Genomic DNA, 24820 nt, shown 5'->3' with positions numbered 1-24820 from the left:
GGGGTTATTCCTAATAAAGAATTTCAATATTTTCAAAATAAAATTACAAATGAACTGTCATGCATAAGCATGACATTCATATACATATATTTTAAAACATTTTAGTCCAACAACCTCTATCGATCCCCTGGACAAAATCAATCATATCAATCAATCGATCAAGTCAATCAATCACTCAGTAAATGACTCAAATCACCACCATAGATAGTTACAGTAACACTAATAATAGTAGAATTAGCATACTGGCAGAGCAGTTGATTAATTCAGGTTTTAGAGGAAATAGGAGAGATTTTTAAGAAAAGAATGGATGACGATGTTGATCTTGAGAAAATGGTAATCAAATTAAACATCAGTTTTGGTTCTTGTGCCTTTTTCGTCTGGGCAGCTTTATGTACTGTCAACTAACCATGTCTATGTGACGAAAAACATAATAAAAAAATAAACTTCAACTGTAAGGGTGTTTAAGTCCAGCCAGTTGTGAACTGTCTGACCTAAGAGTGAATTGAGTGATGGCTGTGTGACAGGGAGCGCCTGAGGTCAAGGCTGTAACAGTATAGCTTCTCCTTCATGTTAAAAGGGAATCTGCTCGTGCGCCTTCATTACCTGCTAAGATGATTAGCTATACGGAACCATACATACCCCTGGTGGTCTATAGTAGGATTGAATCATTCTTCCTGTGCCTCTGTTGGGCTCCTCAGGTTTTATATTATTGTACATCTCAGTAAGACAAGTATCCTTCCATTAATTTATTTAAGAAATGCCTACATTTGGATGTCATTGTCATGGTTTACCATTATTGATAAAAGTCCATTCAAAAAGACATATGGCAATCCACATGGACGCTGCTTGGAGGGTGTTTAAATTAGAAGGTGGATCCGTATGCAAGGTCACATTAATTAATATTCTTAATCAATATTAAAAACATATAACAAATTCTGTTGCCTCTGTAAAGTCCTAATGGGCATGGGGAAGTTTAACACTAGAGATAAAGACAACATTAAATATAGGGAGCCTTCAGCCTTCATTGTCTTCAATCATGAGTCCTTTATACATTTGTTAGGAATGGTTATGGCGCTCAACCTGTCTTGGACAAGCCAGCGGGTGTGCCATTTCTCCTATTGTCTTTTATTCAATCTCACAAAACCTCCAAACGGGCTTGTCAACTTGGCTGCCTCAAGGAAAAGTGCACAAAGGTCCAAAGCTGCAACTTCCCAGAGCTGTGATTGGCTCTGGTTTGCTGATTTGACAGCTAAGGAAGTGAAGTGATGGAGTGGAACTCAATGGAAGGGCTCTCTATCACAGCGTCACTACCACGACTCTGATACCTTGCAGTGGGTGGAGCTTATTGGGATGCCCACATTGGATGCAACAAGCACTGTTAGCGCACTCATTACTTCAATGCAAAATCCGCTGTGAAGACAGATGGGGACAGAGGAGAGGAAAGCAGAGAAAAGGAAATGGGGGGGGAGGGGGGAGGGGGGGGGGGTGAAACAGTGGAAAAACAAGTTGAGATGGGGTGGTGTGAGTGGAGACCGGGGGGTGGGGGGGTGGGGGGGTAGGGGGGTTGCAGTTCGGGGCCAAGGTCCAAGCTTCAGCAGGGTAGAGGGCCCGCGTATCAAACCATGCTGTGAGTGCTGAGAGGGTGGGTCGGGATGGGACAGGGAATGAGACACCATTGATGGATAGGGAAGGGAAAGGGATGGGAGGGATTGGGGGGGGGGTGCTTGGGGCGATATTCTGCCACTTCTCCCCAGCCTGGATACCTTCATCCTAGAAAAACAGGAGGGGAGAGGGGCTACCCACTACCGCCCCAGGGCCACGTGGAGGCAGACACTCAAACCTGTGACATGGTGCTTTTCGACCAGTATGCTTATCTCTTTATGCCGAGTCAGATTTGTGCCCATTGGGCGATTGTCAAGCATGAGCAGGGAATCGATGTTGAAATATTTGTGGTTTTGTAAGTAGGCGAACTATGCCGTAAACACATTTCTATCAGAAAGCACTTGCAAACTGAAAACAAGAACATCAGACAGACATACAGACAGACATACAGACAGACATGAATACATATCAGACAGACATAAATAAAAGACAAATGTTTGCAAGGCTGACTGGAGAGATTTGTTTGGGGAAGGGCGAACTGGTCTTCGTGTCAGTACCCCTCCTGTGCTCTGGGGGGCAGTGTGAGCTCCCTGTCCCCTGGACATGCCCTGTGGGAGGGAGGGGGGGGGGTTGAAAAGGCCATGAGCGAGGGCCAATGATGGCTCTCCACTCGGTCATACCTTGCAGTGTGTGGTACTGACAGGGATTCCGATATTGGAAGCGAACACGACAGTGAGGGCGGAAGCCAGCTCTATAGTGAATCCGCTGCGGAGGAAGGAGGAGGAAGGGGGATGGGGGGCAAAGAGACATCCTTCATTGTAATGCCTGGGACACGTGGTTGAAGGCATGGGCCGACCACGACCCACCTTCCACTGAACATACATTCGTGGACAACAGCTCTCTTGCATACACACTAATACACACACACACACACACACACACACACAAACAAACACCAACTTGTAGTGAGAGTGGAAAATCCAATCTGCAAAGGTCGTCAGGTCCTGAAAGTTGGCGGATCATATAGCCGTCAAAAAGACTGTGTCTGCACTCTGCACGTGGACTCGTAGCCTAAAGCCCCTTACAGAACATATAGAAAGCAACCCATTACGCCAGCCGTTTTAACCCATTCAATCTGGGCACGCATCTACAAATCTTAAATCCTAACAGTTTTCTGAAAACCGTATGTTGCTATAATATCAGTGGTTCTCAAACTGTCAAGGACCCCCCCAAAATGATATGTATCTCAAAATATTTTGTTCCAGGAACTCCCCCAGAAGCAAAGATTTGAGTTTGCTTTAAAAAAAAATATATATATATATTCAAAGATTTGCACACATTTTCATGATTTAAAAAAAATAGCAGATCTACTGTACAAGCTCATAGCCAACACTCGGTGCCGCCACGCTATGAGCTTGTATATCTGCTATTTTTGAATAGCCAAAGAATAAAATAATGGCTATAGCTAAAATGACACAGATGCGTTCCCGGATTGAATCGGTTAACAGCAGGGCATGTTTTGACAACAACCCTCGTTCCCCTTTACAGAAAAGATACTGTAAGTCCTGCAGTAGCTCCACCTACACTTTTTTGGGTAGAACTTGGAACATTTGCAAAGCAGGGTCAATTATATAACTGTGCCACAGAGTAAGGTCATCCCCAAAAAGACAAGAGTGAGTATCGAGGCTTGTGAGCGCGACCCCCAGGGCAAAGCTTGACTAGGGCCAGTTGGCCTGTTTGCTCAGCAGCCTATCTGTCCCTGCAGTCAAATCTTTAGTTAATTTAACTTCCTAGAATTGGACCCGTTCCATATTTTACATAATACTGCGACACACATACCATCATAAGAGTTCCGCGTGGTACATGCTCAGCTGCACCATGCCGCATGCCGGCACTGTCAGCATGCCAGCGAGCACGCACGCATGCATTTCTTGTTCGTGCCCGACCGTCTGTCAGAACTCTCGCTCCTAAACAACCTCTAGTGTCAGGATGACGAGTGGAAACGGACACTTGAAGAAAAACCAGAGCAAATTCCTCTTTGTAAAGAAAAGAAGCATGGTGGTGAGAGAGAGAGAATGAAAGAGGGGGGGGGGGGTTAGAGAGCTGTAAAGCTGAGGTAAAATTAATGTGACGGAGCAAGCGTGAGAAAGAGACAAAAAGGGCTCCATGCACGTGCAGTGTCGTGCATCGAAAATAGCATATCTACAAGCTTTCACAACACGTCACTGTGCGACGTGTTGTGGACTTGTAGATCTGCTATTTTCGTTGCGCGACAGTGGTGCACGACTAACTATACATCCGGCAGAGAGGGGTGAGTGAGGGCTGGAGAGAGAGGACAGGACAAGATTTAGAGACAAGAGCGCCACAGAAAGACAAAGGCAGTGATGCAGTGAGAGGAGAAAAGAGAGAGTGAGAGAGAATGTGGCAACAGAGAGGACAAAAAGGAAAGAATGAATGAAGGCAGGGAGGAGGTGAGAGAGGAGTGCAGGAATCAGGGCAGGGAAGATTTATTGAAGAGAAAGTAGAGTGAAAAAGAGAGTGAAAAACAAGAGGGAGGGAGAGAGAGAGTCTGTCTGGCGTCCCTCCCTGTGGTTGGGGACTAAAAGGCCACATTTCCCACTGTGGCTTCACCTCCTCCCCCATGCATCCTTCCTTCCTTCTCTCCGCCACTCTCTCTCTCTACTTGGAACGCCCAAAGTCACCAAACTTCCTGTAGCCTGGTTTGAAGTTGATGCCAGGCAGCGTTTTACCCATGTGCCTGACTCATACAGTGAACACATACACACAAACACGTACTTCTTGACTAGTACCTTCCACTGATTTCCATTGTCTACATTCATTCCCTAACCTCTAAACCTAACCTTAACACTGCAATCCGGAACTTTTAATTAGTTAATACAATATAACTAGTACAGGGTGTTCTCCCTGTTCTTCTACTGTGAAATGTAGGCCCTGTGATCGGGTAGGAACACTACTGGTTGACCCGTGGTTATTGCCTGAAGCTCAAATCACAAAATCTCCCCCTTCCCAAGCGGTCGTTCCGTCTTGGCTCGCTGGTAGAACGCTTGTCTCCCGCATGAATACCTGGGTTTGGATCCCAGGAAGGACATAAATGTTATGGATTGCAGCTTTAACCATCACCACTACATGCCTATCCTTTACCTTAACTTGAGAATCATTCTAAACCTACCACAGATTCTTGTGTGCACACACGCACAAACAAACAGACACACACACACACACTTTCACTGACACCACATAATATACAAACACATCGCAGGTGCACATTCTCATAATGTGTGGGGAGACCAGGACAGTAAAAATAAGACATTGTCTTGACAGATGGAAGTGGTTTACTAGCCTCATCTGTCCGTGGGGAACGGCGCTGGATAAGTGAGCTCTTGGGCTTTGTGTGTTGTAGACAGAGTAAAAGGCTACTCGTTTATTCATAGCTGTTAAATAAGGAGTCAAAGGACAAGTAGTTTAGAGTGCATCGTAATGCTACTTCATACCCTATGCCAGATTATTGTGTCAATTTAACCACTTTAACTGGGCATTCCTATGTTGGGCAAGTCATTATTGTCAAAATCTTGCAATGAAAAGTATTAACAACTTACAAGGGCTTGTGAATAAATAATAACTACGTTGGATTCATTAGATCATGGGTTCTTTTTTCCATTCTCTGAAAAGTAACGGTTTTGGACATACAGCAACGATTCTGTCTATCATAACATCTGAAAAAGACGCAACCATTAGGTCCAAACACAAGACAGACGAGCAATTTCACACACACACACACACACACACACACACACACACACACACACACACACACACACATACATACATACATACAACATCTCTGTTTACTGCCAGCATGGGCACATTTATCTTTACGGACTATTGAAGGTCATGTGAATGTCGTTAGATAACACTCTAAAGCATCAGATATGTGCATTATTTACATTCCAATGTACCTGCATGCACATAAAAACCTTCCCAGATAGGTACTGTATTCTACTGGAGCTACTTGGAAATGTGTGTACGTCAGCAAGATCAGGTCTTTTGTGTGTACCAGCGAACAGAGATGTCAACAAGACAGAACGCGCGCACACACACACACACACACACACACACACACACACACACCCCCCCCCCACCATCTTTCTTCCTCACCTGGAAGGAGTGATGGGAGTCAGGTCCTTTCCCATGGTCTGGATGACACGGCGACCCCACACCCACAGACCTAAACAGATGCCCACACCACCGTAGAAGAGCAGCCAGATGGGTGTGGCAGCGTCCTGCATCACTCCGCCCTGCTCGTAGATCATCCACAGCGCCACCAGGGGCCCAATGGCATTACTACAGGGGTGGGGAGCAAAAGGGCACATTAGATTTAAATCCATCTAGTCACATAGTGTTGAAAAGGCAGGTCAGTTTGTTTAATTGACGCATTTCTTTGGTCCACATGGCCCACTTTTGTGTCGCTAATGTAAGCACTAATACCTAATAATATGAAATCCAACATGGCCGAAACCGTGCACATCACTAAAGTGTTGGGCCAATACATTTTTCAGACAGATATTTACTAAAATATTCTACACAAATTACTGTCATGTAGCACTTTAGAAATTAAGTTGCAATATGGCACGCCATATGCAGTGTGAGCAGCAGGGGGCACCAGCACCTGACATCGTTGCCTCCATGGGCAAAAGAGCCGAAGCAGGCCGTCAGGATCTGCAGGAAGTGGAAGAGCAGGAACACTTCAGGTTTGTCCTTCTCCTCGTGCTCCTCCTCCACCAGGTCGTCCAGGGGCACGGGGCCCGGGGCCCCTCCGGCGCCATCCTCCTCCGTCGCTTCCAGCTCTGTGGCCAGCTTCATCTCAACCCCGCCCTCTTCGGCCTCGATCTCCGCCTCCGCCACGGCGTTGCAGTATGACGAGTAGCTGTCGTAGCGCACGCGCTTCTTGGAGTACGACACGCTGTTGCTCCTGCCGCCGCCCTCGCCGACCAGCTTCTCACTGTCCTCGCGGGACTCGGTGCGCACGAGCGGCTGCACGGGCATGCCGCAGATGGCAGCCGTGTAGCAGGTGTAGCTGTTGTTGCGCCGCAGCAGGCGGTAGTTGTTGTCGGCCTGGGGGCCACCGGCGTTGGAGCGGTCGGCGTCGTCCTGGGACATGCCACGCCCCAGGTGGATCTTGTGGAGCAGGTCCTTGTACAGGCCAGAGTCCTTGTGCACGGTGTGGTACACCTGGCCATCGCTGCGCATGTGACCGTCAAAGACGCTGCCGTTGGAGATAGGTGACTTCAGGGTGCCATTGGTCATTGAGTTAGTGCGACCTGAAATAATATTTTAATATTAGCTAAAAGTAAATATATTACTATTTATGATGGACATATAATACCCCCCCCCCCATTATAAATAATAGCCGTATACAGGCCTAGACTTAAGAATGTTACACACATTCTTTTTAGCACTGGTGCAGGACAAAACAAGTAACAAAATCAAAAAGTTTAAAAATAATTGACTTTTCTTTTTGATCTTTTGTTCTGCACCCGCCCTAAAAAGGATGTGCATAACATTCTTGTGAACTAGAACATAACATTTCCATTCAATGATATAAGAGATTTGACACTTCTTATTAATATCATAATAATAAATATCTTATTTAATCACTGGCCAAAATCTCACCATAGGCCCTGCCGTTGGGAAGGATGTTGCCTCCATTAGCCAAGCTGTTGAGCTCTCCAGAGAAGTCACGCGCTACTCGCTCGCTGCTGCCTCCGGTAAGCGGCAGCACAGCCTCGTCCGTGCCCTTGGCTCCTGGTAGCTCCTTGAAGACGGGGCTCTCCTCTTCCTCCTCGGGAATCTTGTCCAGACTCTCAGAGGAGATCCTTGAGAGAGCCTGCTCCTTTTTCAGACGACCTGTAGTAAGCAAGAGCAGCAGGAGGGGTACAAGATGGAATTGGTACCACAACAAGCACAGAGGGGAGCAATGTGCACCCAGTGCCCAATGCCCATCGTCTTCTGCGTTGGTTAAGAGGTACCGTTGATGTTTGGATTCAACACTCAGATAAACACTATACCAAATACTTCTGCATTCACAGAATGATCATGTTTTAGTTTTACAATAAGTACATCTATGGTATTTGTTTCCCAAGCAGACTTTCAAGGTATGAATATTGTTCACAGTAAAATGGCTAATTCAAGTCAGTAGGAGGTCCAACAGTATATTGTTTGGTTTACAGGAGAGTTGTGTGTGGAGGGCACGCAGACCCAGAATGTGATTTTAGAAACACCGGAGGCTTGGATTTCATTATGCATGCTTTTTTTTTATGCACCAAGATTAAATTAGAATGATGAAAGGCCTAGAACAAGAGAAAAATACAGAACAACAGAAGCCTGTGACTACGTGACAACATTCCGCACAGAACAAACCGGAATATAGGCACATCAGCTGATCCTACAAAACAAACTAATCCCATTTACACACTGACAGACCGCTTTCCCCCAACACAAACACTCTCTCAGTCACCAGACATTTCACTTTGACGGATGCAGTAACGATTAGAACCAATAATATCACTCACAATCCTTGCTGGTATTCAGAGGTCACACCACAATATGCAACAGGTCAATTTGGTCTCAGTCACACAAGTAAGTGTTTCAAGTAGTGTAGCGTTTCTGTTGTACCAGCGTAAGATCTTTAGCCGAGTGATTGCCACAATAGCAGTGAATCTGAGCGCCTACAGTAGCACAGTGCTATGACTGCAGGCTACATTCATTAACTTATTACCTTTATGTCGAATAGCACCAGGATGGATTTTGCAATACTTAAAGAATGTGCCTGAGCAAAGCATTTGTCGGTTCTTTCAACTGATAAATACAATTGTCATCGCACATATATGAATCACAGGTATAGAAAGGTAATGTCTGTCCGCACACAGTATAATGCTGTCCCGTGCTTTTTTTAATAAACCACAGGTATACCCAGCAGAACAAGGCCACGCTGCATACGTAGTATAGGATTAATTGTCACAACTGATTGTCTTCAGCAGTGTGGCCTGTGATCTTACCCCCCCCCCCCTCTCCTCTTTGCGGTACACAGATGGGAAACAACTCGAGCCTCAAATGCACTTGGCACAGAAAACTAAACCACATTCACAGAGTTCTTTGGAGGAGGTTTTCGAGGCCTTGGCAGTGGCCATGGAGAGAACACATCCGCTGGCAGTGGCTCTTTGGTGTCAGAGCACAGTGTGTGCTATGCCCGAGCCTGGCTCATCCGGGCCTGGTTCAGAGCACTTGGTTCTCAAACAGCATGACAAAGAATGCACACACATACACACACACAGATACATTACTGGAAAACTATCTGCACATGACCCCACATACATGATACGTAGAATAACCAGTATTGTCCAACATACACACGTTTGTCTTACTATCTTTGTGAGGATGCCAAAATCACATAATAAAATCTATTTTTTACTTAACTTGCTGGCCCAACCTAATGCTGCTAACCAAAACCACACATAACCCAATCCTAACCCTAACGTCAAAATCCCTATGCCTAAAACCAACCTACAATCAACCTAACTCCTAAAAATTCAAACCTCAAATCTTTTACCATTGTAAAACCTTTCTTAACCATGACCCGATCTCATGGGAACCAGAAAAATGTTGACCTTTTCAAGGTTGATTTTAGTTTTCTGGTTTTTACCAAACAAAGACAGAAGACGCACACAAACACACATGTACCTACTTGCTATTTTCCTTCTCATCCAGGGACAGACGAAAAACCAGACCACAGCAGCACAGACCAGGGAGCCAGCCAGAGTGATGAGAAAGATGGCCCATACCGGCATCAGTTCCAATCCCAGCACTAAAATGAACACACGGCAGGTACAGAGAAATATGCACGAGAAACAATGCCTTGCAATTAGTTACTGTACATTGATCAGATAATTAATCACTGGTTAAAAAAGGTGTAGATGATATCCATTTCAAGAGAGTGCTTACGTGGGGCTCCAGTGTACATGATGGAGAATGTGTTGATCCCTATGGTTGTGGCATAGAAGAGGGGCAAGGCTCGCAGCCCATTGGGAACAGAGTCATCCTATTGATATAAAACAACAAACAAACCCCAGGTCCTGAGATCCGTCCACTCGTGGCTGTTTTGCATCTACTTTGTTGTATTTGTTTTAAATCTTTAGGCTTTGTCCAATCTTTAGGCTTTGTCCAATTGTAATCACAAGTGCTTAATCATCTGATCGTGGGGAGAAAAAAAAGGGATTTTGCTCACACTGCTATCATAATAATGAGCCTGTGATCAAATGACAAGCTGCATGTGAGGTTCTTTGAAGTATACAGTATGCTGGCCTACTGCACATTATGGACTATTCGATTAAATAGAGAATGGCAAGTCATTGGAATAATATCATTTCCATACACCTTTTAGGTTGTTAACCTCAACACAATGAATTAGATTGGCTAGAATAATGGTAGTAATGCCAAATGCTCTTAACCCATTAAGACCAGGAACGCATCTGTGTCATCTTAGATTTCTTTGGCTATTCAAAAATAGCAGATATACAAGCTCATAGTGCGCCACGAGTGCCGTGATATGAGCTCGTAGATCTGCTATTTTTGGAAAATGTTTGCAAATCTTTGAATATATATATACATTATTTTTTTCTATAATAAAAAAAATATCTAATTTTTTTTGTATCATCGGAACCTGAGGTCTTAATGGGTTAAGGCCATTACACACCAAGATCGATGCCAATACAAAAAGTCACATTGCTATGAATAAAGAGAGTGTCTTCTGGTCTAATTGACAGATTTCAAATCACATCACAGTATTGGCTATTTTTTTTCCAGACATGTTTATATTGTGGCAAAACATCAGTTAATAATTAAATAAATACCCCCCCCCCCCCCCCCAAATCATAGCAATTTCACTCAGTGAAATCCCATCTCTGATATGCAAGGTTTTATTGACTGCAAATAAGTTTGAAAAAATATTATTGACTAGGGTGTTAAGTCCTTTAGCTTCCCAGACACAAGTGGCTGGCATGGACTATGAGCCCGCCCTGAATTTGACCCAGGTACATAGCAAGTCGTCTGAGTCAAAAATTATAACCTGTTTTACCATATGACTCATCCACTCATAATCCCATGGATATGACTTTAGGATGATTTAAACTCTTCTCTTCCTAGTCTAGTCAGTGATTGCATGTTACGCAAGAACCGCTGGTGTTGCCAAATCAAATGGATTACTGTGCTGAAATTATTTGGATAATTCTGTGTATGTGTTTCTATATGTGCGGACCTTAATTATGCACTACGGCTGCTGTTGTTAATAATTCATCACATTGTCGGAGCTGGAACACGGATGCAGAACTTATTAGGATGTAACGTTACTATTGTACCCTAAATTAAGCAGTGTTTGCGGCGATGGACTGCAGTCCAGTAATCTCTCAAGACAGACTTGAAAATCTGCTGGCATGGTCTATAAAATGCGGATGATTTACCAAAACAAAGTTGAGTGGGTGTGGCTGAGATATAAACCTCCACTGTGTGTATCTTAAATAAGGTAACATGTCGAGCACTGAATCTAAGACACTGTCAAAGTTTCAAGGATTTGTGGAGAAATGATTGGGGGTATTAACATTAATTTATTGCTCGGTTCCAGTAAGACCATAAAGGCAAATTATACTTATATTATGTACTGGAAGATATAACGGGAACTGTCAGTATGCACAATGTTTTCAGGTCAGTCAGCAAATCTAGAATGTTCAAAGAATTGCAAGTCTTGTGAAATACATGACCCAGAGCACTAGTGCGAGACACAAGTACTGTGCATCTACTACACCTACCACATGACAGAAAAAGAATATTGTCAAATGCTGTAAGAAGTCTGTTATAAGTTCTACCTGATTTATTAGGGCTAATCATCAATATCACTATAGCTATATCGTTTTTTTTTTTTTTTACTATTGTCTAGGTCTATGCCTTATATGCAAATTCCCATCAACACATGTCCCAATATTGCACTTTATGTGGCATTCCAAGAGGTTTATTTGCCACTTGTAACAATGTGCAGGATGTAAAAATATAAAATGTAAACAATGTAGTAAAAAAAACAGTTGTGTTGGAAAAGAAAATAAGCATGACAAATTAGGCTTTTGGCAAAACTGTTTTAACAAGTACGCTACCTCAAAGGCATTGATTTAAATGCATGTACTTGAGCAACTTTCGAAAGATGGCTATCAAACATCTCGTCTGTTAACCCCTCGTTTCTTTTGCAGTGCTGTTGTTGGTTGGTAAAATTAGCCTGAAGGGGCGCGGCCGAGAGCCTCAGCATTGAGTTCCAGTTACTCAGGTATTGAAACTAGCTTAACCCTAGAGATGATTTTTTTTAAATTATTATTATTTTGTAACCAATGAATTCCTAGATTGGCACTACAGTGATAAAGAAATCTATGTTAATCTAACGTGGAACAGGGGATATAAAGCATTTATACAGTAATCTGACAAATAAGAGTGCCTTGGTGCAGGGTTGAACCAACCTTGTCGAGGATGAAGTATCTAATGAGGAGAAACAGACACCCAGACATGATTCCAGAGAGCAGCGGAGAGATGAACCATGATGACACTGCAGCAGAACACAAAGAACTTATCAGAACAACAGCAGCCTCATATCACACACACACACACACACACACACAGCTACCTATAAAGATTAGATAATTCACTTTCAAACAAACAGCAATTTTGCTCTGCTGCCTCTGCATGTACAGTAAGGACATGTCTGGGTAGAACAATATGATACTGAATGTGGGTGTCGGTAGGGCACACATAGTCATTACCAATCTTAACGAGCTGCATCCACTGTACGCCTTTGGTGCCGATGGCCACCATGGAGAAGCCTATGGTGGAGCCCACAATGCAGTGGGTTCCAGAGATGGGCAGTTTAAGGAACGAGGCGATGAGCTGCCACACGGCTGAGCCTGTCAGGAGAACAACAGGCATTCATTATAGAATGAGAGGTTGTGAACTATGAAGCCTCCACATACACACTGCATATACAAGCATAGGAACGAGTCTAGCTTGGATTTATGCCAAGCTGTGTAAATCACTTTCATAGCAGTGGCTGCCATGGCAGACATGTAAGACTCAAGTTAGTTTATAGTTCATAGTTTTATACCGGCGTCGCACACCAAAAATAGCCAATCTATTTTCGTTGCACAACAATGGCACGCAACAAAGTATAAAACAGGCATAAAGGACCATCCACACCAAGCACTATCATTTTAATTATAAATCTTTGGTTTGAAAAAATATTTTAATTCAAGTCAGTTCTACAGTAGTTATAGTACTTGGTGTGGACGACACTTACAGGACAAATACAGCACTGAAGATGAATATCTCCTCTAAATTTCTCCCCAATTATACACTTCTCCCCAATAACAGGCTTTATCTATTCATTCATTGAACTGAAGCTTTTTTTTGTTGCTTTCAAATCAACCAAGCTTTTTTCTGTATACAAGGCATGATGGCATGTTACTGCCAAATAACAGTATTTGAATGCATTTGGAAGCCTTTTACTTAAGTTTTAAGTCGGTAAACGTTTGAAGAAAATGTATATGTACTGAAGCTACAACGATCTGCAATGTCCGATTCCACAGAAAATCGTTGATTTAGGTTCCAGACTGTAATTATGACTTAATCTTAAATTGACAATTTAGAGGGAAAATCGAGTCATTTTCAGGTTGAGGGGTCATTCTTTCCTTGACAAACACACTTTCATATGCAATGGAAGATTATGCCAGTGTGGAATAAAAAAACTGGCAGATAAATAATTACAGCAGTTTATCAAATAAGCAGAACACACATCAATACAATAATTGCATAGACTAGGCTTTGAGAGTAAAGGCTTCTCCCTTTAAAGGCGGGCATACAATGTGCGATTTTGAGCTTGAATTCAGCACACATACACACACAGAGTTGGGCAGCTAAAGCGCAATAATATTATTTCATCTGCTGGCCCTACTGCATGCAGTGATTCTATTCCTATGAGACAGAAAAGCCTGTCTGATTGTGTTCAACGACATACAGTAGCTCACCGATATTATACAACAAATACAGCTTTGGTTATCCTCTATGTCTCTGTAAAGACTTTGTTTTACAAAAAATCATCACTGTTATTATGGGCAACTTCCTGTCAACTCTGTGAAGTGATTCTCGCCAGGCCTGAGTGAAGTTGTTTTTGGGGTGCGCTCGTTTTAAATCCTGCATATGTGCATTTTCTAAACAGGTGGTACACAGGACTATGAGTGATTTAAATTAGCGCTCCACAAAACAACTTCACCCCCACGCCGAAAACACAAAGGTATTCTCTCTAGGTCGTCCTCAGACGAGCCCTCCATCGTTGCAGGTTGCTTCCAGTCATCCCGGTTCTCCATACATCTGGCCAGTTCGTTGGTACTTTGAGCTCCTGCATCATTCTTGAGTATATCCAAGTATTGCAGATGTTAAAATGGCTAAATAAGAAAAACTCTGGGTTGTTCATAATGACAATGGAAGTATTTACAGACACAAAGATAATAACTTGTGTGTGATAACATTGACAGCATGATAATCTCATGCTGTCAATGCCTTTATTCCACTTTCAAAAATAAATATGAAAGAGAGAAAGGTTGGCAGGGAATAATAATTTTGGTGTTGAACTGGATTTCATTTGAAAGTAGGGCCGAATGGGGCTGACAGGACATACAGTGTGAGCACTCAAGTTGGGCTTGATTATCGGGCCGTGCAGTGTGAGCACATGAATCGTGAGCTTTGGCTTTACATCAAACGATTTACTCATACAGTATGCATAGTAGTAAAAAAAAATCTACAATTGTGCAGTGTATGACCAGCTTTTAGGACACAGAGAAACTTGTGTTGTGTGATGTCCCTTCAGTACACGAGAGAAGAAAAACATTATCATCATGTTGAAACTAGCCAACTACAGTTTCCAGCTTCAGATTAATGAAAATTTGTATACCCATAGATCTGATCTCAGACCAGTTTACAGTCTTTTACTCGCATGTGACCAGACCACCTGTAATCCTAGATCAGTGCTCCTATTCTTAGAGGTTTTGTACACATGAGGCCTAGACTAATATGTGTTTACACTCTTTGGGCCTCTGTTGGTGATAAGCGGTCATCACAGCCCCATCCCCAAGTGAAGGAAAGCATGAAGGTTAAATTAAACCTCCCCTCCTGCAGGTTTAATTCAAGCATCCAATTAAGTCCTGAGTCACTGTAAGCGTTTTATATATAACCCACAATTCAATCTCCACGCAGAATCTTAGAAATATACTGTAGATAATGAGAAATCCACAGGCCTTTGATTGCTTGGAAGGAAAGATACAATTTCTGCGGAGAGACCTGTTTACAGATCCTATGAATGGATTTAATTATGTTGATGCTTAAGATAATAAGTAGTGTTGTTCAACCTTTGAGTAAATTATTTGCCAACGCTATTTGACTCCGTTGTTGATAGTTAATTAGTTGAGCAAATATAAATCAGTACCGATTCACACAAGCTTTATTAAAAGAGTGTGCAATTTCGTGGGCTCATGTCATGTTGGTTAGAATCATGTCTGCAGTGGTGTCCCTTCCCTTCTAGTCAGTATTGCCATTTGTGATTACAAAAATGACAAAGTTGTGAATCAACATTCAGTCAGGTGTCTGACAAATTGCAATCTGCTTTGACCTGACGGTATAGTCTCAAGTCAGTAAAACTTGCACTGAACGCAGATTGAAACCATGGTCAAAATATCAACTATACCTTCTTTACCTTTTTATGACATTAATTATTTCTCAATGACTTTATCAGTTCAAACTTTGACAGGTATGAAAAGGAAACCGTTCGGGACGGTGCTGCCTTATAGAAATTGTTTTCTATAGCATTAAATCAAACGTACCGACCATGGCGCTGACCTCCCCAGCCATGAGCACAGGCACCGTTTCATTGTAGAGGGTGACATCTATGATGCCCTTACGAATGGTCTCGCCCACCTTGGCCCCCAGTAGCATTGACCCTAGGGTCTCAAAGATGGATGCCAGGATACAGGCCTGCTTCAGCGTGACCACGCCAGAGCCTACTGCTGTTCCGAACGAGTTGGCCACATCATTAGCTCCCACCGAAAATGCCAGGATGAAGGCAATGATGAAGCCAAGGATGACCATCCACAGATACGGCTCCAGATCCACAGCCATTTTGATTAGATTTCGAGGTCAAAACTAATTCCACAGAAGAATAGAGAAAATAAACCCAGCTAAGCTGATCTAAAATGAGGTGCTCTGTGCGTTTGGCAAAAGGACTTAATTGTCCGTCACTCGCTCCTTTTCTTCGTCCCCTGGTTGTGAACAGTCTGAGGGGAGAAGTGCTAGCGCTAACTAAGCGTTTGGAGCTCAGTCCAATGAGTGGAGACTAGTGTTGGTGGGTGCAGGGGGCATTCCATAGCTTAGTTCCGAGACTGTCTGTCTGCACACTCCTTCACCTGCCGGGGAAACAGAAAAAAGAAACTGATCAGTGTCATATGATGTCACCATTACACTTCTCTTTCAGACAAAAAAAAAAAAAACTACTGCCAATGACTTGGAAATAAAAATGTAGGTGAGACATGAAATATGTTCTTATGAGAACATAAGACAACTCAGAAAAATAATGATTAGACTATTCAGAGGCATGATGTTGAAATACAGCAGGGCAATACATCAATAGGGATATGAGACTAAATATCATCTTGAGATTTTAGATATCCTCATGTTATGATATGACATTACTGTACTCTTTTCCTGGTTTTAAAGGCTGCAATACAGTAAAGTGATATAATTTTCGGAACCTGTCTGACATCACAGCACTGATTATTATTTCAAACATCTCGCTGTGTAAATATTTTGTGAAAGAACCAATAGTCCTCCCCACAATATTGTCACAATATTGATATATTATATTTAGCCCATTTTGGCCTCTATGCTGGCCAATTTGATGAAAACAGAGAGCTCTCCAGAGAGGGGTGTTGAGGACAGCTCAGATAGCCACAAGAGTAAATCAGACCACTTCAAAGAAATCAAAGATGACTCTTAGGCAGGTTAATCTGACTCTTAGGCAGGCTTTTCTGTCAACACTGAGACTATAAAGAGACCTGTTGTACTCAGAGTAAGATGTGAACTATGCATCTGACATCACAGTCGACCGCAACCCCCCCCAACCGCCCACACCGCACACACAAAAGGGCCAGCTCAGATCTCCACGAGACCAGATCCCATTTCATTGTTTTGTCCCCGTCAAATAGCATCCGATATGTGTAATACAGACATTTAAAGGGACACCATCACACTTCTTACATTTTACAATTATTAACTTTTGAGATTTCTCCAACATATTTAGAAACAAAAATAAAATACACTAAGTACATAAGTGTGGAAGAATCATCATAAAAGTATAAATATATAAAGAAAAACAAAAAAACAACAAACAAGCGGTACATCCCCCAACCCAAATCCCACCGCCGATATGAGAACAACAACACAGTTCAGTGAGAAAGACCCCCCCCCCACCCCAGGAAATGGCAATGACAAAAATGAGCCATCCGATTCCGATGCCACCACTATCACACTGTTGATGTGCATTTTAGTTCTAGTCTATAGAAACAACATTTACCACACAATCCATATTGACAGAGAATAATATGTACATGTATGTATGTTTGTCCTACAATTCCCATGATGCATTTCACAGAAAAGCATCAGCCTGGCATGCTTAACTGTGGCAGCCATTACATCAGCCTGATTCATATTCTGAAGTCAAGGTCACAATTCAGCCATAAACACAGCGAACAAGCATAAGGTTACAGCGACCGTTTTCACACTCACAGATTTTACTCCAGTGACATCAACGGAGTGGTTTTCAGCACAACCTCTGTGCCATGTCAGAGACACAGAAGACTGGCTAGCTGAAATGAAACATTTGCCTTATAACAATTATATAGATAATGTGGAAAATTGCAATGTGTCCCTTTAACCAAGCAATATCAACCAGTCTGATGTCAAACCTTATTAAACCTGAACTGATGAGCGAGAAAGAGCACCTAGGCCATAGATAGTTGTCGCAGACGGAGAACATACAGTATCTTTACTAATCCTCATGTTTTTAGTGTCACATCCAAGTTTTTACTTGCTACCTTGTAAGTACAAGTTTAATCAAGGCAGGGTGCTTTTCTCAGGCAAAAAAAAAGTGCCTGGATTAAAGTTAACACTGCATTGCAGTAAAAAAGAATACAAAACCAGCAGTGATGTTTTCTACAGGCCTACTGCTACACTGGCTGAACAGTTCACAAAATCAAAATCACATAAGCCACAAGAGACAAGATTGTTCTTTTTTTGCGCACAAGTTATTGAACCCAATTTGGACTACACTTTATTCTGATTCTTCTCATTTTGACAGCATTAACAAACATTAACTAGCCTCAGACATTGCTACAAATAACTGGTAGTTTGTTGTAGTGATCGAGTTGTGATGATCTCTTTTATATCTGCAGGGATATAGGGCTCCAGCAATACACTTACTGAGAAGAATCCTTTCAATGGTCACATGAGACAAGAGTGCATTTGAAGAATTGCGTGCCTGTCTGTAACCTCTCATAACTTAAGCATTCAGATGAATCAGTTTGTGATTTTATGAAGGTTGGGCCTCTAAGGAAAGCACAGAGATTGTGTGAGTAATTGAAAACAATTGAAAGAATTGTGAGACTAGGCCTATACAGCATAGCCCGATTTATGTTTTGTTGCAGAAATAGCAAGCTACAAGCTCACAATGCCTCCCATCACGAAATGATGTGAGCTTGTACATCTGCTATTTTCCGAGCACCACCCTGGCTATCGGGCTTCAGCGCCAGACATGTCCAAAATGGCTTGTTAGTGTAACTAGCAATAATACTATATACTTTGCATGCTAGGGGCTAGGTTGCTGAAACTTGTAGCCCGATAAACAGACCTTAAAAAACCTTCAAAATCTAGTGTACAATCACAAACCCTGACTTGGTCTACAATAAAGCTATTTACCTCTTTTTATGCCATGTTATCCAAGTCAATTAACCGAGGGTTAATGGCTGCACATTGTTGTTTTGTTGTACGGTAAGCCTATTGTTAATGGGGGAAGCATTATATAAACTGCTTGGAAACCAGACTAACACATTCTCTGGGCATTAACCAACTGCGTGCTCTGCATCACGTGAGAACCAGGGAGTTCCTTTCTAACCATCCAGTTCCATCTCCCGCCGATACAGAAGAAGCATCTGGAACACTTGAGGTCACATACTCCTAACCCCTGTGCTTTTGGCTCATTGCCAACCATAATAATCAGATGAATGTTGAAGACGGCTAAAATAATTGGTGCAGAAGAGATCCAAGTAGCCAGAACAAGACCAAGCACCTTGCCTCTACAGTAGTTTCTCTGAAGTAGAGGCCGACTGATGCCAATCCCCATTTTTTGAAGAGTCCCACCGATTACTGATGTTTTGACAGATATTTTGTCAAAAAGTGCAACAATTTCAATTCAATGTAAAAAAGAAAAAAAAAAGATTTAATTAAAGTATCTATTTGATAACATTAATCAATTGCTTATAAGCAATTTTGTATGCTTATAAGTAAAAATGTAAGACATGAGTAAACAAATAGAAATAAACAAATCACAGTTCTGTAACTCCCTTACAATTCTCTAATTTAAATGGACTAAATTTGTTTACATTTTTACACTCAACTAAATTAATTGACACTGACTAGGGTCCCAGAGATATAATTAATCTCAAATGGGGGGTTGTGTATATCAATCTGGGGGTCCTTGAAATGAAAAAGGTTGAGAATCACTGGTGTACAATTTCCCTAACCCATTTAGACCCAAGGCCAATTCAAAAGACGCTCTCCAAATCCTGACCTAAGTTGACCCGTTTTCAAGTTTAAATAGGTAAAAAGTAAACTTTACAATTCTTTATTGGAACAAGACTTCATGATATTCTCAGAAACAGCTATTTTAACGCAACAAAATTAATTACCACCATTTTAGGTTAAGGGTCAAATCGTGTGGCTCAATTCCCCCCAAATTGTCAATATTCAATGTTTACATGTTTGATAGTGAGAGAAACTCAATTTGCATTTGCTATTAGGATTAAAATAAAGTTTGGGTTTATGAAAAATAAATGACTTTTTACCTTCTATGGTATATGGGTACATTTTGACCCTTAACACCACAGATGTAACTCTTTTTAATAATATATATATATATATATATTGTTTTAAGTTAAAAAAACAAAAACAAGTATTTTATTTTTGGAAGTGTGTTCTAATATTAGTCTATTATAGCTAGATGACATTATCCATTGTCTTCATTATAGGACTTATAAATTCACTCATTATGTAATGAGTGAATTTAAAAAATGTTATAATTGAAAACGAGCTATATTGAAAGATGAAACCCTAACCCAAATTAATATTTCCAAAAGTATTTACATGGATATGGATGCATAACAAGTCATGAGGTGGGGGGGGGGACCCGGATTGAAAGGTATAGTAACGTATAGGGGTTCCCGGTCTAAATGGGCTAAATGAGGAAACTAAACATGACAGCCGCAGCTGACAGCAGGACTATTCTAAACCGAGAAAGGTCACACAAAGCCACTCCATGCTGAACACATTAAACTGGATTTGTAGCAACGAGTCACGACTGGTGCCCCTGCATTGCTCAGTGGTTACTCTGGCAGTTATCCCTCACTGTGACCTGCTTCAGATGGGATTCACACAGGCTCATTTTCACACACACCATCGTCATTATCATTATCATTATCAAACATACACAAGGATGTGTATGTTTCAATTAACCAATGAAGGATTTGAAGGTATAGTATATAGCTAATTTAGTGGTGAGGATAAACATTGAGAGTGAAATCAGAGGGAAAAAGATGCTGAAAAATATTCCAATCAAAAACACATCTTTATTTTAGAAAATGGAATGTATTTGGAATGTCATGTACTTGTGAGTACAGGAAATGTACTTTAAAAGTTGAAACCAATTCTAACCTTGATGGTTATAGGCTATATAGTGTACAGTTTTGAAAGAATATTAATACTAATTATTAGGGATGGGACAAGTTAACTGTTGACCATTTAACAGGAATGTGTGTCACTAACCATTTAGGACTTAATAACCGAACTTAAGTCATATGAAAGTAAATAAAATATTAACAGAATATTAATGGAACAAATCACTTCAATATAATCTATAATTGTTCCTCATATAATATTTTACAATACCTAATAAAGAATTGTTCCTCATGCAATATTTTACAATACCTAATAAAGAAAAAACATTTGAGGAGAAGAAAACCACCTTACAGAATGAGATGTAGACGAACTAATGTATGTTACAATAAATGTTTTAGGCCCTATTTGAACTGTCCAAACATAGGACATCAACTTTATTTATTGATATGATGTCATAGACGGTCCAAAGGTTAAACATTTACCAAAAAAAAGGTCCAAATGTCCATCCCTAATTATCCCTAATTATATGCAGTGCAATTATATGAATCACACTGATATATATAAATTAAGTGTAAGTTGTACACTGTCACATTGTGCATTTGATATTTGTTTTTGAAATGTAATACTTTTACTCTAATTTTCATGCTTATTCTTATGTAACTGCAATTCGTGAGAAGCACTCTTTTATACCTGGTATACACTTGTGATAGACTATAAAGTTGTTAAAACTTAAAGGACATTTTGATTACAGTACACTTTGTGTACTGTAATCAAAATGTCCTTTAAGTTTTAACAGCATAGTCCATCAAACTATTCTGTCGGCCTATAGGCCAGAGTCAGCCATTACAAAAGGAGTTTAGAACCATTACTGGATTAGACAAGCATGTGTGAAATGCTCCTTCCTATGATACTCAGTGAAAAATATTGACACTCTTCATGTCATTGTGGAATCCTAGAAGTCAAGTTCACGGAACACTTTTTGTGGCTTTGAACCGCTGACATGACACCTCATACCCCCACACTCCACAAATAATGAATCCACTTTAAGCTTGCAATTGCTGCCAAGTTCATTTCTCGGAAGATGGATAGGCTACTATGAAGGTTTGAACCATGCCCTTTCCATGAGATGTGATTAGAAAAGACTTTAAAATAAATGCCAGGGGGCGTCCAGGTGGTGCAGTGGTAAAGTTCCTGTCCACCGGGAAAGCATCTGCTATTTTAGATTTTAGCGTTGGCTATTCAAAAACAGTGTGAGAACTACTGATTAGAATCGGCCTCAGGTCTTAATGGGTTAAAATCCACCACGGTACATCCGGCTTGGCCAGACATTCCACTGAACACCAAGTGGCTGTGTTTTTCCAGTAAGAAGCCGGGTGGAAGGTGATCTCTGTTGATGCATCTGCGAATCCTACAGGTTGGTCAAGGCCTCCTCAGCAGGGAGTGGAACTGGGAAGGCCAGTGTGCTCCTCCGCATGCATTACGCCCCAAGCCCCCAGAACCGGTGGATTAGTGATGCTGCCGTCGCCTGATGGTCAAATCTGGGATTGCAAGACTTCCGCATTTAAAACACTACACTGTGCATGCTTCTATCATCTGAAACACTAGTGCGCCTCGCCTGCTCTATTGGCTCCAATGTTGGAGCCAATGCAGGAAGTAGAGGTACTTCCGGGTGCTTCATGCTCTGGTGAGCAACTATCACTGAAATGAATAGGTGGCGGCGGCTAGATATATTATAATATATGATTACGCCCAACTGGTGAAACTCCTCAATGTCAGGTGTAAAGAAGCGGCTGGCGATGTCACATGTATCAGAGTAAACATGTTTTTTCCCTCCTTTTCTTTAAACACACATCAGAAAATGAGATGTGCAGGATTTTTTTTCGTCCGTCAAATAATGTTATAATTGTTATAAATGGATCATTCATAAATAATCCACGAGTGCAACTTTGAAATGATGTAATGTAGCAATGAAGCCAAAAACATTTTACAGAAAAAGAAAAGAAAGAAAGAAAAGTAGAGATTCTACCTCATGGAAAGCAACCATTTTGGTTTGGCACTATATTAACCGGAAGCTTATATTTGTCTTATTACAACATTAACCTTTCGTGAAAGTGTGTCCAACATACTATACCAAACTGTCAACAGGAAAGCCCTTCCAGCCATTTATTTAAAATGGCCACTATCCCTCCGATAAAATTACTTGTTTGAGTTGCCGTAGTCCAGACCTACTTATTAATCTGCCTGAAATGCCACTGCATCACAAACACAGCTGGTGGTGTGAACTGCCGCGTCACGAACAACAGTCTGCACTTCCCACCCACTGATGGGGGGCCCTGATGAACGATACAGCCCTCCATCATCATCATAATCATCATCATCATCTTTGTCAACCCCCCACCCCAACTCAAATCCTGCCTGGTCCACTTCGTCACTGCCCAGTGCCCACCTCTTGTCAAGCAGACACGTTCAGAAGTGGCAACATGCAGTCATTTGATGACTCATGTGACAATTGTGACAGCTGAAGCACACACAGTAAAATCCTCAGTGTTAATTTAACTCTGAGTGAACAAATTTAAACAAATGGACCCGTAAGGTTACAATGGAAAATGTAACCCATGTATATTATGCACTAATGCACACACCTGCGTACTTCCAAGGACACAGGCTGCACACATCTTGATAAAACACGCTTGCCAACTTAAAAGTCAGAGACAGGTTGTGCGAGGCAAAAAGAACCAGTAACAAAAAAAACAGCAGAGGCAGCCAGACGGGAATACAAACGAGCCTGACAGTCAGTTCTACTCACCTTGGTGTCATGTAGTGTGCCACCTCACTCTCCTGGCAGACGGTGGGAAGATGATGTGTGTGATGAGTGACTGTGTGAGAGGGGAAACACACACGCACAGATGGATGGTTGAAAACGGGAAAGATGGATACGGCAATAAAAACGGGGACGAGCACGTGATTGACAGGAAACAAGATGAGGAGGAGAGAGGGGAGTTCGGAGACCGCGGCTGAGTGAGAGAAGAGGTGGAGTGGGGGTGGGCAGCGAATGGTTTGGTGATAGCCGGAGGAATCAGCAGGTTGTGGTGGTGTTGCAAGAGAGAGAGAGAGAGAGAGAGAGAGAGAGAGAGAGAGAGAGAGAGAGAGAGCGAGTGAGAGAAGTCAACACACACACACACACACACACACACTAGAGGGAGAGAGAGTGCAGCACAGCCATCCCAGTCTAGACTGCCTCTTAAAGAAAAGGAGTCCGCATCTGCATCACAGCACATGGCGGCCAATGACAAACCGTCAGAGGGCCGGGGTGTACCACTGACTGGTTCGCTGTGTGCAGGGAGGATGGGCAGACGGGAGGGGTGGCAGCCAATGGCTGCAGAGGAAGATAGCCATGGGGGCGGGGGGGGGAAATCAGGCACAGAGGTGTACCAGTGTGTGTGCGTATGTAGTACGTATCACAGCAAGAAAAGGCATGCAGTCGGATCAAGGGCATTTAGAGCACTCTGTCGTCCACTAATTATTTCAGTGTGCCACTGCCACTGCGTTGTAACACTTCGGAGTAGGGGTTATTGGTGGATGATTAAAATAAGCACATTTGGAGAGTGTACATGTTGATGCACCTGTTAAGCGCAACGGCAACAGTAGAATGAGCGGAGAGTCCTTGGGGAAAAGCCCTGGATTGCACAACCCTCTGTGATGCAAGGTTACTGCGAGGTATTAAAACAGTGAAAATGTTGCGGTCAACCAATCAGTTCCTAACACACTGGCCTGTTGCACATCCGCGCATTATCAACACCATTACTTGGCCCGAGGCCACCTCTTTAGTTTCTCTCCCTTTCTCTCTCAGTTACAATTGCCCCTCTTTCAAAGAGAACATGAACAGTGTGCCTTTATCCAGCTTGGTCTGAGCAGACAGACAGGCACTGACAGCGGCTCTCTCAACAACACAATGGAGTAGACGCTGGTATCTCTCAGCAAGCTCATCTCTGAGAAAATACGCATGCGAGGCAAGAGGGCAGGCTCTCTCTCTCTGTCCATTTCTCTTACAGCAGTCGTTCACATCTGCTTAACAGGCAACGATGCCTATAGCCACAAGGACTGTGCTGCAGTATTTACTTAC

The 24820-nt window shown here is 42.2% G+C and overlaps 1 protein-coding gene across 1 annotated transcript in view; it reads right to left on the bottom strand.

Moving 5' to 3' along the window:
- slc20a2 (solute carrier family 20 member 2) overlaps positions 1-24820 on the bottom strand; it is a 52008-nt gene that overhangs the window by 7458 nt on the left and 19730 nt on the right. Inside the window, exons 2-11 of the mRNA XM_084054244.1 lie at positions 23504-23573; positions 15579-16157; positions 12474-12614; positions 12174-12259; positions 9622-9718; positions 9365-9484; positions 7294-7527; positions 6290-6941; positions 5779-5964; positions 2283-2367 (exon numbers count right to left, since the gene is read on the bottom strand). Of these exons, the coding sequence (XP_083910370.1) occupies positions 2283-2367; positions 5779-5964; positions 6290-6941; positions 7294-7527; positions 9365-9484; positions 9622-9718; positions 12174-12259; positions 12474-12614; positions 15579-15873 (1896 nt within the window). The 5' untranslated portion in view covers positions 15874-16157; positions 23504-23573. The remainder of the gene's footprint in view (positions 1-2282; positions 2368-5778; positions 5965-6289; positions 6942-7293; positions 7528-9364; positions 9485-9621; positions 9719-12173; positions 12260-12473; positions 12615-15578; positions 16158-23503; positions 23574-24820) is intronic.

This window comes from Gymnoscopelus microlampas, assembly GCF_963454915.1.
Source record: "Gymnoscopelus microlampas genome assembly, chromosome: 4".
Classification (NCBI taxonomy): domain Eukaryota; kingdom Metazoa; phylum Chordata; class Actinopteri; order Myctophiformes; family Myctophidae; genus Gymnoscopelus; species Gymnoscopelus microlampas.
The sequence above is the reverse complement of the archived record's forward strand: the minus strand, read 5'-3'. Positions and strand labels throughout refer to the sequence as shown.